At 44.3% G+C, this 15,124-nt stretch overlaps 1 protein-coding gene across 13 annotated transcripts in view; it reads left to right on the forward strand.

The window, feature by feature from the left end:
* MAST4 (microtubule associated serine/threonine kinase family member 4) overlaps window positions 1-15,124 on the forward strand; it is a 545,650-nt gene extending 530,526 nt beyond the window's left edge. For all 13 annotated transcript variants that reach the window (XM_088796536.1, XM_088796537.1, XM_088796539.1 and 10 more), the window contains 3 exons: window positions 5,778-5,914; window positions 8,148-8,329; window positions 8,655-15,124. In XM_088796536.1, the coding sequence (XP_088652662.1) occupies window positions 5,778-5,914; window positions 8,148-8,329; window positions 8,655-12,553 (4,218 nt within the window). In that variant the 3' untranslated portion in view covers window positions 12,554-15,124. The remainder of the gene's footprint in view (window positions 1-5,777; window positions 5,915-8,147; window positions 8,330-8,654) is intronic.

Consider the following 15,124-nt stretch of genomic DNA (forward strand, 5'->3'; position numbering starts at 1 on the left):
CTCACAAATGCATGCTTCTCATCACCAGAGGGATAGGACTGAATATGGAGAGAACACTGCAGAGCCATAGGCAGTGCTGGAAATCAGCTTATGGTCATGCTGAACACATAACAAATCTGACGGCAGCCCTGCAGGAGACATGTGGAGTTACTATTAAAATTTCCCACGTCCATCCCAGCATTTACCCAGATCCTGGTATATAGGTGATTACTCAATAAATGTTCATGGAATTGAGGTGGCCCATGGGGTTCTCCTTTGCTCGCTGTCCAAAAGTCACCATGAGAGGAGCCAAGTACCTCATGACTAGTTTTGTAGTATCTTGACTCCTGTCTTGTTGTAGTTGCCATTCGGTTTGGTAATAAAAGACTTAAGATGAGTGAAGTAAGTTTACACTTTTGCAATCTGGCTACTAAGTAGAATCATGCCACTTCTGGCACCTATATGCCATAAGCCTTGAATTTTTAGTTTCATTCACCATCTATCTCTGATAATATTCTTTGTCCAACTGGCAGGGCTATCCCTCTGTCTACTATATCCAATATATAAGCCTTTCCATTTGGTTAGAGACCACAAAGATAGACAGACAGAGGTGCTCTCTATCTCTAAAATGCTCCTTGAGCTTTTCTAGAGCTCTTTTACCATTTATTTTAGGTACTGTTTCCCTGAAAGTAAGACCTAGCCAGACAATCAGCTCTAATGTGTCTTTTGGAGCAAAAATTAATGTAGGACCCATATTATATTATGTTATGTTACGTTACATTACATTACATTACATTACATTATATTATATTATATTATATTATATTATAATGTAAGACCTGGTCTTATATTATAGTAAAATAAGACCAGGTCTTATATTAATTTTTGCTCCAAAAGAAGCATTACAGCTGATTGTCTAGGTCTTATTTTCGGGGAAACAAGGTAATAAGCCTGTGTTTTGTAGCTGAGCTTTTCTTAGTTGTTATCACACTATTAGAGCTTTCCCATATCTTGGTATCAACAATTAAAAGAAGGACAAAGGGATTTTAAGTGGTAACATGTTTGTCCTTCTGCATTCTTTAAAACAGTGTTGTCTTTTATGCAGCATAGCTCCTGCCACAGCATATCTTTATATAATTTCACATGTCTGCTCATAAAATCAGAAGAATAAATAATAAACTGAAATATTGTATCTTTACAATACAAATATTGTATCTTTGTGTTGCTGAAATATAATTGATCATTTTCATCATTTATTTTATATTTTAATATGATTCTGGATTTGAAAAACCTCTCTTCCTTCTTCTATGAAATGTGAACGTACATTTCTCCTAAAGGTCTCTTGGCAGAATCACATGATCTCATTTATAACATTTTCTCCTCATCTGGTTACGAGGTGCCTTCATGCCTACATCTAGTCAGTGTGTATCTCTGAAATTGTGTAAACATGCTGCAATGGAGAGCCACTGGCGCCCTGTGAAGCCATGGCATGCTCAGTCCTTGTCCCATGCAGAGGATCTTGCCTCTGGTTCATAAAGGAAGCACTCAAGAGACGTAACCATTATAACAAAACAAAGAGGATGCAAGGGATTCAATTATCTTCCCAGTGAGCTGTGTAATCATGCAGCTTCCTTCCAAATTTAACCAGCGATCTTGAACAAAGTATAAAGTGGAAGAGGAAGAAGAGACATCTCATAGGGCTGCATGTATGTGATTAGAAATGCATGCACAATACTTATTTATTGTTTGGATTATACACGTAGTCAGCATAGTCCCTGTTTGTTTCATGGCTTCACTCTAGTGGTGGGTGGAGGCCATATTGACCCAGTCATATCCCCTGCTCACATGATAGCCTGCCTGGCTTAACCCCTCTCATCCAGGAAGCACTAGACTCAACCACGTTGCTTTCTTAGGATAGCATTAATTCAAATCCCCAATGCATAAGAGAAACCATAAAGCTTCATCAGACCCTGCTTCAAAAATTTCCTTTCCATGAACTCTGGGAAACCTTTGGATATTAAAGTGGGGACCATCAAATGGCCTCATTATTACTACCTTTGCGTATTAGCTGAACCCCCAAAATGTATAGAACATTGTTTTAGGTACTGCAAGGGTCCCACAACGAATGACACATAAGAATGATAGGTAACAGAGATTGCTTTACATGAATAAGCTCAGGTAATCCTCATACCCTCTGAGGTCGGTGCTATAAATACAAATGTCCCATTTTACACATGAAGAGATTAAAGCAGGGAGAAGTTAGCAGGGCAGCCCAAGCTTATCTGCTAGGAAGGGACAGAAGAGGATTTGCAGTGTAGCATTGGAGTCTGTGCTTTCGACTCCTACACCAGAATGCTTACGCGTATACATGAAGTTCTCCGATTGCCAATAAGTAACAGTGTGATGTTCACAGGGAAAGACAGTGGCAATACCAGGCTACAATCGAAGTGTTAAACATAAGGAACAGACGGGAAATATGGCCCAAGTTCTGAAGGAGTGGTGGCCTGCCACCAGGGTGGACAGGTGTGACGAGTTAGGGGTCATCTGCAGAGCTACGAAGGCTGGTTGGAGATTTAGTACGTGGGAAGGGGATGAAGGGCAATCTAGGTGAAACAAAGAGAGTTCATAAAAACTCAAGGGCAGGATTGCTCAGTGTGCTTGAGATGCATGAGTAAACGAGTGTGGCTGGAGCCTAAGGTTCAAAAAAGGGATGGAGTGTGCAAGATGGCTGGGGCCAGTGTGGAGTGTGTGAATTAGGTCAAGGACACAGGTATGCAGGAAGAGCATCTTTCCCCATGTGCATTTTACAGAGAAAGAAATGTAAAAAGAGCCTAGCTCAAGAGGTACCCAAGGCTAACTGATAACTAACTCGGAGCCAGATTGAGAGAAGAGATTGGATAGACTTGACTTCTGCTATTGTATTCAGTTCAGCCAGCTTAAAACCATTTCTCTCCCACTGTGCATTAATCACACAAATAGTTTAAAGTAAAAGGGAACTACTGAAATTTAACAGTCTGCTGGCCCCATTTTTTGTTGTTATTTTTAAACAAGTACCACAGAATTTCTCTGATAGGAGGTTGCTCATTTTCCAAGAGAATTTATTGAGGATAACCGATCCAGTTAGTGTCCCATTTAGACAACCCGTGCTGTAGCGGATGGATCCACCAGGGGGCAGATTTCCTGTTTCTCAACTATTCTCTGCAAAGTTATTTTTCCAGTCGTTTATGATTTTTGTAATCATTAATGTTTCTAACCAAATACTGGTACTCTGCATCTTTTGTGTCTGTATTTCCCCTTAGGAAAGTTATCTCTTATTGTATTTCCATAAGTTAAGTGAATTGTCCTCTGGACCAGCCTCTGTAGAAGGAGGAGGAGGCGTCAATCTTCATGACTTGAAAATACTTTAATATTCAAAATGTGCTTTTAAAAATTCCAGGTGAATTAGATAAAGATATAAAAGTCAATGCTGAATTAGGTTAGAAAAGGGTGGAACTGAATTCAAGTAATGAAAGACTCCCAATGATCATTATGGCCCTGTGTGCCCCCTCTCTATATGAAAGTAGAAAAGGATTGAAAGAATTTCAATGAAAGATGAACTCTCACCACGTTTGTGCCCTTTTCCTTCACCTAAGGTATACGGGAAAAGCTAAAATTTTAGTGTGGTCTCACTCAATTTCTGATGTGAAGACCCCATTTCAAACAACCTTCTTTGTTTTCACACTTGCAAGCTGAATTTTCCATTTAAAAATAAATAGAATGTTCAGTCTCTACTATCAGATAAATGTTTATTTTTAAAGTTTTGGCATTTGCATATATAACATATAATTTATTCTTTCATAATAAGTTTTTTTTCTTCAAGTTTAAGTCCCATGTCACTAAAATGTTTCTTACAATTATGATGTTAGATGTGGGATTATATGTTCTTAATATGTTTTAAAAACTCTAAAAATCAATTATAAAACACCAAGACTTTTAGTAACTAAATTAGATGTGAAACATGAACAAATCATCCCCCAAAGAAATACAAAAGAAATGACCAAAATAAATGAAACAACATCCATCCAGTTAATTGTCAAAAAATGAAAATTGAAACGATATAACTCTTTTCTATAAAATTGGTAATTTGTGTAACATTAATATTCACTTCTGACAAGGCTGTGGTAAGATAGGTACTCATGTGCTACTAGCAAGAGGATAAATTAACAAACTTTCTGGAAAATTGTGTATCAGTATGTACAAAGAGTCTTTAAAAAGTTCAAATAGACCCTTTGATTCAGGGCATGGAGTCTAATTATATAATCTAAGGAAAATGTCAGAGGTTAGGACAATAATATATAGATAAGGATCTTTATTTCAATTGAAATTGAAAAGCAGAAAACAACAGCAGCAGAGAAGTAGTTAAATTTTGATTCACCCATCTCATGGAAAATTACAATACAGCCAATAAAAATTACATTCTTAAAGAATATTTAATGATGAAGGGAAAGTTTTTCAAAGTTATATAATGTGAAATGAAAATACAACATAAACCTAAATATTAGATTAATTTAAGATTAAAATTATTTATAAAGTATGTCTATAGATACGCAAAATATACACATGCCTGACAAAAGACCTGCAGGAAATAATACTGAAATATTACTAGTATTAGCGAGGTAGTAGGCTTTTCAATGGTTGTTATTTTTTTGTTTATACTCTATTATTTTCTTCTTATAATGGCATCTTATTACTTTCCAAATTGGGGGGTGGGGGTTACCATTAAAACAGTCAATCCTTGTTTTTTCAGTCCCCTGCCCCTACCATACTTAACTCCCCATTGCTTATTACCACAGAGCTGAATTGCTAGGTGTCTTCCAGGCATAGGCTTTTTAAAAGGCCCTACTCCTTTTACTTTTAATCTTTTCAGAGTAATCAGTACCATTTGTGACTTAGAAAGGACATGTTTCTCCCCGGTTGTTAAGAAATTCCAGGAGAGGTCATTGATGCCAGAGTGAAGGGGATCAGTCCTGCCCACCAGCCCTGAGCGTCCCTCAGCCTGACTTCTGACTCCATTCTCCAATCTGCCCCCAAGGCCTGCCCAGCAAGCCCCTGTCCCAGGCCTGAGTGAGAGGGCCCACAGACTCACCAGGAATTACTTCACCTCGTGTGACCTAGTTGAAAAGAGGTGGTTTCATACTCACTGGCATAAACTTTCCAGCTCTGCAAGCTGACAGGTTTTATGGTGATAGGAAAGGAACCTTTTAAAATAATGAAAAATAAAAGTCTCGTTCAATTCTGTTACTCTTTGATTTCTAGGTCAAAGGAAAAACACAAAAAAGAAAAGAAAGAAAAATAAATCAACCAAGAGCAGACAGCCCCTGGGCACATTTATACTTAATACATATGGATGAAGCTGACTGTTATTTATAGAGCCTTTCCATGTGTCACACTGGGTGCTAAAGACTTTACAAACTCTATCTTTTGTGTGATCCTCAGAGGAGCTCCTGTGAGACGGGCTGATTCTACTGTTAGATAGGACAGGAAGTGGAGACAGAGGAAAGAGAAGCAACCTCCTCAGGTCCCAGAACGTGGATTTGAACTCAGATCTGTGGAGTGCAGAGCCCACCCTCTTAAAGAAATGTCACATTCTGCTTCCACCCAGTCTGTATTCCCTAGGACTTCATTGCTTAAAGGGTTATTTCGAAATGGAAGTCCTTTGGTATGCGTGTCCTTAAGTATCTTTGTCTTTGAATCTCCTATCTGTTCTGATCTTGTTTTTACAGCGTTTCCCTTTAATACCATCTCACTTTTTTTAACAGAGTGGGAATAAGGTGTCAATCACCACTACACCATTTGAAAACACATCAATCAAAACAGGACCAGCCAGGAGAAACAGCTATAAGAGCCGGATGGTGAGGCGGAGCAAGAAATCTAAGAAGAAAGAAAGTCTAGAAAGGTCAGTTAAAGCAGTATTGTTTGTGGGTTTATCGTGTGCCCATGTTGGAGGAAGTTACTCCCTACTTCATTTAAATGCTTATGTATGAGAGATTTTATGCTGTGGTTCACATATATTTATACATTTAGTTCATGTTCGTAATAGCAGGTTTACATATGTAGTTATGTTGTAGAAGAATTCAGATTGCTTTTTCTCAAGTGTGAGAACCATGAAAAGCCCTTTGCTCTTTCTTAAGCCTCTAGAGTTCATTTCAGTTGAGTGGGATTTGAGGAATTGGACCTTCAGGGAGTTTAAAGCATTAAATCTACATTAAATAATGTCCTGTGCATTATCTAAAAACAAACAGTTGCTATTTTTTAAATGCCAGATTTTCTGAAATAGCTATATCTTTAAAACATTTAAGTAAGCCTAGAAATAAAAGGGCTTTGTTTTACTGACTGAAAATCTAACTAGATTACCCGGTTGCCATCTGGGAGGCGCCACGAGCATCTTCCTGTGCTCTGTGCAGACACTGGAAAGAGGCGGGTATGTGTTTGTGGTGGGGACATTCCTGGCAGGCTGTGCTGCCTGGGTGTGCTCCCTGCACAATAGCGCAGCAGCCCTCCTGTACCCATTTGAGTCTGATGTGTCTGGTCATATTAAAAGGATTTTTGATGCTAGAGATGTAGAAAAACAAGCAAATATAAAAGGAATGCTTATCAACTCCAGGAAAGACAAAGTTATACAAGAAGGAAATAGAATTGTGCTTTTCAAGGCCCAGCTGTGAACAATGTTTATAGTGTAAAATGAACACCAGCCTTTTTTCTAACCAAAAATTTTGATTTAACTCTATTGGGAGGAATAAGAAATGGGAAGTATATTTAGTCAGAAGGTGGAAGAGGATTGGGTAAGAGTTTAATTCTCATCTTCTGATATGATATCAACAGATAATTTCTAAAATCTGAAAACTGAAATATAATGTAAGCACATTACTTAGCCATCCGTATGCAGGCAAATGGGAGAAGAAACAGATGATTTTTTTTTTCTTCTTCATTTTTTTTTTAAGGGGGGGCGGTGTGTTTTTCCAGGGCACATCAGCTGCAAGTCAAGTCGTTGTTTTCAGTGTAGTTGTGGAGGGCGCAGCTCACTGGCCCATGTGGGAATTGAACCGGCGATCTTGGTATTATAAGCATTGCGCTCTAACCAACTGAGTCAACCGGCCTCCCAAAACAGATACAATTTTGAGTGGAGAGTGGTTTCTGTGGGGAGTGAGCAAAAGGCAGAGTAGGGGAGTTGTTCTTTTTTCATTATAAGTTTATAAAACTATTTGACTTTTTAACCCAAGTGTACTTATTACTTTGATTAAAATTACACACACACACACACACACACACACACACACACACAAAAGGCATCAGTTCTGAGATGCTGCTTTTTTTTAATGTGTGCTTTCCATTTGGATTGTGCTTTAAGTCATATAGAACACAGTGTGTCGAAGGGGTGGCAGTGTTAAGCTCACTAGGGTGAGTCAAGCTGGCATGATGGCAGAGGAACTCTGTTCAGCCACCTGTACTTCTGAGCCTTCGGAAGCTGTGCGTTTCGCTGTAAGATATGCTTGTTGAGCGCTAAATACACATTTGCTTCTGTGGCAGTGTGGTGTCTGCCACCCTGCTGAGACGATAAGCTTCAGTTCACCTCTCGCAGTTTTTCTGTGTAAATGTACAGCCTACATGGTCATTAGGAATATTCAGAAGCCCACAATGGAATAAGCACAGCAAACGGCCCCTCGAAGATAAAGCTTCCGCTCAGTGTGTCACCATTAAAGAATTCTGTGTCCAAGATGATCATTTTTCTTTCAGAGATGTACTTTGTATTATCTCTTAATTAAGTTGTGTCAGTATATCTGGGGGTATGTACTCAGAAGCTTTCAGGCAAAGAATGCTCTCCTCATAAACCTGACAAATAAATAAATGAATATACACATAATATAGTTTATATTTTTCCTATGTTCCCATCTATTCTGAACGTCTTTGGAGTGAAGAGAAGAGAGCTTCCATTGTATACTATTAGACACTCTTCCTTTCTAAGTCATAAAAATATTTTTAATGTGGAAGTGGGGTCCTGCTCTTTAATAGGATCTGCCATCATCACTGTCTCCAACACAGAGGAGCAAGCTGAACGCCGTGATATTGTAGGGAGGCAGGAGTGGTTCTGAAGGTAGAATCTGATCATTTTCCTCCTGTTTTCCCTCTAGGAGGAGATCCCTTTTCAAAAAACTAGCCAAGCAGCCTTCTCCTTTACTCCACACCAGCCGAAGTTTCTCCTGCTTGAACCGATCGCTGTCATCGGGGGAGAGCCTCCCGGGGTCCCCCACTCACAGCTTGTCTCCCCGTTCTCCTACACCCAGCTATCGATCCACCCCCGACTTCCCATCCGGTGAGTGAGTCTCCTGGCCAGGACAGCAAGGGAGGGTAGAGAGGAGATCCAAGTTTCCATGTGAGATCCTGAAATATATGAGGATTATTCCAGCTTGGAGGTCATAGGATAGGTTTATTTGAACCATTCATTAAAATAAGACAGGAAGTGTTGGGTTAAACCTTGGTGTGGGGATCTTTCTCTAAAAAGCATTCATTCATTAGAGTTGGATGCTAAGACAATCTGTTGACCTTTACCTGACCTTACCTAAAACAGTTTGGGCTGGAAATGGGGAAAAGAAAGGGAAGGTGGCCATTGCTCACAGCATTCTGTTTTCCACCCACAGGTACTAACTCCTCCCAGAGCAGCTCCCCAAGTTCTAGTGCCCCAAATTCCCCAGCAGGCTCAGGACATATCCGGCCCAGCACTCTGCATGGGCTGGCCCCCAAACTCAGCGGACAGCGATATCGGTCCGGAAGGCGTAAGTCAGCTGGCAGCATCCCGCTCTCCCCCCTGGCCCGGACACCCTCTCCAACTCCACCACAGCCCACCTCCCCTCAGCGGTCTCCATCACCTCTGTTGGGACACTCCCTTGGCAATTCCAAGATCGCTCAAGCCTTTCCCAGCAAAATGCACTCCCCTCCCACCATTGTCAGACACATCGTGAGGCCCAAGAGCGCAGAGCCCCCACGGTCTCCGCTGCTGAAGCGTGTGCAGTCAGAGGAGAAGCTCTCGCCCTCCTATGGCGGTGATAAGAAACACCTGTGTGCCCGCAAGCACAGCCTGGAGGTGACTCAGGAGGAGGGGCAGCGGGAACAACCACAGCGGGAAGTGACGTTGCAGAGCCTGGAGGAGAACGTGTGTGACGCACCTGCCCTCAGCCGGGCCAGGCCTGTGGAACAAGGCTGCCTGAAACGCCCCATCTCCCGGAAGCTGGGAAGGCAGGAGTCTGTGGAAGACCTGGACCGAGAAAAGCTGAAGGCCAAGATGGTGGTGAAGAAACCAGACAGTTTTCCAGAGAAACAAGAATCCCACCAGAAAGCCCATGGACGTGGTAGTGATGTGGACAACCTCTCTACTTTGAGGCTAGAAGAGAGAGAGAAAAGAATATATCCAAAAGCTTTAGAAAGGTCAAATCACTTTGAAAACAAGGCAGCTGTGCCGGAGACCCAGTCCCTGGGCAGCCTGCTGAAAGACGCTCTCCACAAGCAGGCCAGTGTGCGGGCCAGTGAGGGTGTGACCTCAGAGGGGACAGCAGCTGGCTATGGGCCAGCACCCGGGGACCACAGCCAGGGCACCTGTGACTTCAAACGAGCCTCCACTCCTGGCACCTTTCAAGACGGTCTCTGTCACTCCACTGACAGGTCTGCCTCTGGGAAGGGTGACAACACAGAGAAGGCTCCCCAGGCCAAGGAGTGTCTTCGATGTGAGAAATTAGACAACAAGCTGGCCAACATTGATTACCTCCGAAAGATAATGTCACTTGAAGACAAAGATGACAGCCTCTGCCCTGTGCTCAAGCCCAAGATGACATCTAGTGCCCATGAATGTCTGCCAGGGAACCCAGTCCGGCCTGGGGGTGGGCAGCAGGAAGCCCCGCTGGCCTCGGAGAGCAGAGCATTCATCAGCAGTGCCCACACAGCTCAGATGAGCAGTGTCTCTTTCGTCCCTCTCAAGGCCTTAGCTGGCCGGGTGGATGGTGGAGTGGAGAAGCCAGGCTTGGTTGCTCCTGAGTCACCTGTCCGGAAAAGCCCCTCTGAGTATAAGCTGGAAGGTAGGTCTGTGTCATGCCTGAAGCCAATTGAGGGTACTTTGGACATTGCTCTCCTGTCTGGACCGCAAGCCTCCAAGACCGAGCTGCCTTCCCCAGAACATGCACAGAGTCCCAGCCCAGGCAGTGACACGGGGGCCTCTGTGCCTCTGTCTCTTCCCAGCAGCGGTGGGAAGAAGGGTGACACTGCTGGTCAGAGGGAGCCTTCCCCTGCTGGCTTCAAGATGAATAAATCCTACCTGCTCGAGCCTCGGTTCCCACCACCCAACCTCGGTCTCCAGAATTCACCAGCAGCTCCCCTGCCTGACCCAGAGCTAAAGCGGGACAGGAAGGTTTCCCCTGCCACCAGGAGCCTGGTGACAGAAAACGATCACCCGCGGAGAGAGAGCGGCCCCAGCAAACACCCAGACCCCAGCCCTGACACTAAGCGCCTGCCCTTCCTGGAGCAGAACCTGCACAGTGCCGACCTGTCTGGGCCACGTGGCCCACTGCCACCCGAATCTGTCCCCTTGAGGGAGAAGCTGAGTGGGAAGGAATCGTCCGAGAGAGGTCCTTCCGCAGCCAGAAGCGAGTGGTCGGCTGCAAGGAGTGATGTCCGCAAAGACCCCTCCATGGAGCTCTGTCCTCCCGAAGCTGCTAAAACCAGTGACAACGCTAAAAACCTCCCCTCTGTGGGAAGGACCCGCCCAGATCCCTACACACAGACCCAGGCCGTGGAGAAAGCATGGGGGTCTTGTGGGAAAACAAACCACAGAGACGGCCGAGATGAGGGGAGGCAGCTGGCCAAAGAGGCTTCTTCTTTGCTCTCAGTGGGGACTCCCGGTGACAGGGAGCTGGGCAAAGGAAGGAGTGGCGTGGAACACAAGCCAGAAGCCCCTCCTGCCAGGCGATCTGTGCAGCCACCTGGAACTGAGGGTGGGAAGAGTGAAAAGCTCTCAGGTCTCCCGTCTTTACAGAAAGACAGTCTCAAGGAACCAGAAAAGAAAGAACAGCTTCTACAGCATCTCAGCAGAGGCTCTCAGCCCCAACCGATCACCAAAGAGCTGCCCAGCCTGGCCGCTCGGCAGCGCTGCGGTTCACCCAGCCGCTCTTCCGGCAGAGAACTGGGGAGCAAGCCCTGTGCTGCAGAACCCAGCCCGGGCCTCCAGGACCCGCCCAAGCCCGCTGCTATGCACAGTGAAAGCAGCAGCCACAAGTCCCGGCCTGGCCCTGACCCAGGCCCTCCAAAGTCCAAGCACACAGACAGGCCCCTCTCTTCCCAGAAGCCAAGTGCTGGGGCTGCAGTGGTCAGAGAGCCTGGTGCACAGACCCCCTGTGGCCCTGGCCGAGAGGGGAAGGACAGCAGTAAGGGCATGCTGGATGTGTTCCCTATCCCCTCATGTTCCCAGAACACAGCCAGCGATGCGATCGGCCAGAAAAGAAGTGGACCTTCAGTCCCACTGCCCCCTGAAGGGGTTCCTGTGGACACCAAGCTGAAGCCCACCAGTGGCGGGCATCCCCCTGAGATGCTGGAGAAGCCCAGGTATCTGCCACAGCAAGGATACCCAGGGGTTATTGAGTCTGCAGACCAGAAGCTTCCCACTGTCAGTGAAAAGCTAACCCTGTCTCCAAAGCACCCCAAACCATCCACTGTGAAAGATGGCCCCCCGCCATGCAGACAGACAGACAAGAGCCTCAGTCCACAGGCCACCACCATAGACAGGAAGTCTGAAGGGAAGAAATGCACTGAAGCACTTTATGTTCCAACAGACAGCCGGAAGCTGGAGGCCAGCCTATCCCTGGCACACGGTGAGGCCAGGCTGAAAGGCACAGAGAGGCCACCAGCGGTGGTGGGGAAGGGTTTGCCAGAGGCCAAGGGGAAAGGGCTCAGTCCCCAGAAGCCACCGACTGAGGCAGGCAAGCCTAGCGGCATGAAACGGTCACCCTCGGCCAGTGGGCAGAGTTCCTTCCGATCCACAGCCCTCCCAGAGAAGTCTCTGAGCTCCTCCTGCAGCTTCCCTGAAGCCAGACCAGGAGTTCGAGAGTCCTCAGCAGCCGTCAGTGACACCCCTTCTGCCAAGGCCAATGGGGCCACGGCTGATCCCGCAGCCCCCAGCAGCAGGGACCCTAGGAAACCCCTGTCTGGGGGGGATGGCGGAACCCAAATGACAAAGAGCGACTCTTTGCCATCTTTTAGGAGCTCCACCATCACTCTAGAGTCACACCACCCCAACCCAAATGTGGTGGGGGGAGCTGGCCCCCGGGACAGGGCCTTCTCCGTAACGGCCACCATAGGAGAAACCAAAGGGAAAGAGCCCGCCCCAGCCCAGCCTCCTCAGATTAGGAAACAGAATGTGTGCAGAGAAGTGACCAAGCCGTCCCCTGCACCCAGCGCTGACCGCCCCATCACCCTTTCTTCTGAGAAGGACTTTGTGGTCCGGCAGAGGAGGGGGAAAGAGAGTTTGCGGAGCAGCCCTCACAAAAAGGCCTCGTAACGGGGCAGGCCTGGGTGGCACTGGGGAGACCCAACCTGAATGTGTAACTGAGTCTTGACTACCTTTCGAAACCAGCACTGTGGGAACATAGCCAGGCAGAGCCTGGAGCCTCACTGAAGAAGGGGAGAGAGAAAGAAAAGATGAAAAGAAAGAGGGGACCTTCTTCCAAATGCCTTCCCAATTGTAACCGGGAAAACTGTTACCAGATAGTGTTTGTACAAGAAAACAATGAAATACCTTTTACTGTTGAGGGTTTGTTGAGGAAAAAGATTTTCTCTGTAAATATCTGGCAATGTGTTTGGTTTGGGATGTAGAGTCTAAACCTTGCTGCTGATGGCGTCGTTTACTACAGCTTTTTAAAAAAATAATAATAATAAGATTTTTGCTTTACCACTTCTCATGTAATGAAGCGAAATGCTTAAAACCGGGTTTATGTGAAAGTATAGATACACCCATATTCGTGTATATACACATCCACCCACATGTTTTGGTCTGTGGTTTAAGAGACTATTTCAAGGCTACATTTTTCTGAGTTCAAACATCCTAAGTAGAGATAAAGATGCAAGAAAGCCCTAAATACAGTAGATTGTGAGTTCTTAATGTGTAGTTTTAACCAGAGAGTTTGATAGTACTGTATCTGGCTACCTGTGTTTCCAGATCTAAAGCAAGAACTACTCTAATTGCTGCATTTGGAATCGTCCTCCATTAGGAATGGCCAGAACAAATGGAGTGAGCCGTCTTCATTTCATGGTCACCCTAATAGACAGTTTGAACCTGGGTCCACCTGTCTGAAAGGCCAGCTGTCCCTGTCCCTGTGTGTGTATGTGGGTCTTCAGCCAAGGTAGAGTGGGGGCTACAAACACACGTCGACTTCACTTCTGTTCTCCTGCTTTTCTTCCGTTTATGCTCTTAAACTCAGGCCTTTATGCAGTGAGTCACTAGTCTAAGAAGCACACATTTTGTAGTCGTCCTGCAGCAGCCTTGCTCATGGAAAGAAAGGACAATTACTGACTGCACACAAACCTGCTAGTACTTAGGTCGAGGGATAAGCATCAGGCATTGGAAGAGGTTTTAAATTTTCTTTTTTGAGGAAAAGAAGGGAAATGGGTGTTGGCATCATAGCATATATATTAAGGAATAATCAGGACATCAGATACATTTTAATACATAGCTGGGGCCTTATGTTGTAGACGAAGCTTGCTGTTTTTAGCAAGTTCCTGGGTTTCACATTCATTTCTGATGCATCGAGTAGCTCCATACATTTCATAACATGATCTCTTTATTCGTATGCAAAAAAAAAAATAATACTGTATTACTAAGAGCAGCATTTTTGTAACAAAAAGACCTGTTGGAGCTATTTGGTGCTTGAATGTGACTGTCCTTTTTACTTTTGCTAAGCCTTATTTAAATTTTGTATACCATGGAATATATAGAATTTGTCCAATCATTTTAGTGCTGAGGGGTTTTTTTTTTTGTTTTTTGTTACAGTTTTCCTGGTGGTTTGTTTTGTATTATAAGATGGCACTTGCTGACATAATTACTAAGGCACTAAGATAAAATACACACAGATAAGTATTTATAAGATGTTTGAGATCCATAGCAGGAGTTTTTTTTGTTGTGACTGTTATATAAGAAAAAAAAATTGTCAACAAATACTAACCCAGCACCCACACCCTCCCAGGGTTATCTTAGTGTCTTCAGGCTATAAAATTATTCATCTAAGCACAGCATCATCTTATAGCCCTGTGGATTGTAAATCATTTAGCGAGGCTGTAAACTCCACTCCAAAACAAAGGCCTTACTTAACCGACTGCTTGGTTGTCCTTCATTGTAAAATGAGTTGGCAATGGCTTGCGCTCGTGTACGCACGCACCAGCGTGCATGCACACACACGGATAGAAAAGAATAGAAAAAGTCTCCCTGCTTCTATTTTTTTCCCATGTAGTGTTAGCCAGTCCCCATCACTACATTGTGAAGTTGTAGAGGAAACAACTATTTTACAAGAACTTAAATGGGTTTCAAAAGTGGTCTCAACATTTATAATTCATATCTGTGTTTGGCGATTGTCATAACCCAGTGCTTCTGCACTCAGATATCGAGATAGGTCTATTGGGGAGGCGGTTCATGGTTTACAGCCTTTGCTTTTTAACTGTCTTGTTTCCTTTAAAGCACAATTAGGTGCTCGTTTACAAAAGCTATTTTTGTGTATATTTTGTAGAGTGTATTATCATTTTTGCCAAATACGTTTTTGCATTTTGGATGAGTAAAGAGTACTTAAGGTTGCATTAATGTAATACCTGTTTGTTGTTGTAAACCTCTCTGATCAGCTGATAGAAATTCTCCTGTGTTCTCTTGGTCAGTCTCCTGTGATTGTAAGATGTGCTCCTCGGTAGTACTCCCAGCAGTAGATTTACCAGCTTAAAGTTTGTTAGGATCTGTGCAATAAAGTGTTTGCAGTCTTATTTTCTCTAAGAAATTCCCTATGGATGTCATAATTGTTGTATATTGAACAAATATTTATACTTATGCAGTTGCATAACATTGAAATAAAAATTTAGCATGAAAAGATAA

The sequence above is a fragment of the Rhinolophus sinicus genome, chromosome 3 (assembly GCF_057876585.1).
Source record: "Rhinolophus sinicus isolate RSI-liver-muscle chromosome 3, RSI-T2T, whole genome shotgun sequence".
Taxonomy (NCBI): Eukaryota; Metazoa; Chordata; class Mammalia; order Chiroptera; family Rhinolophidae; genus Rhinolophus; species Rhinolophus sinicus.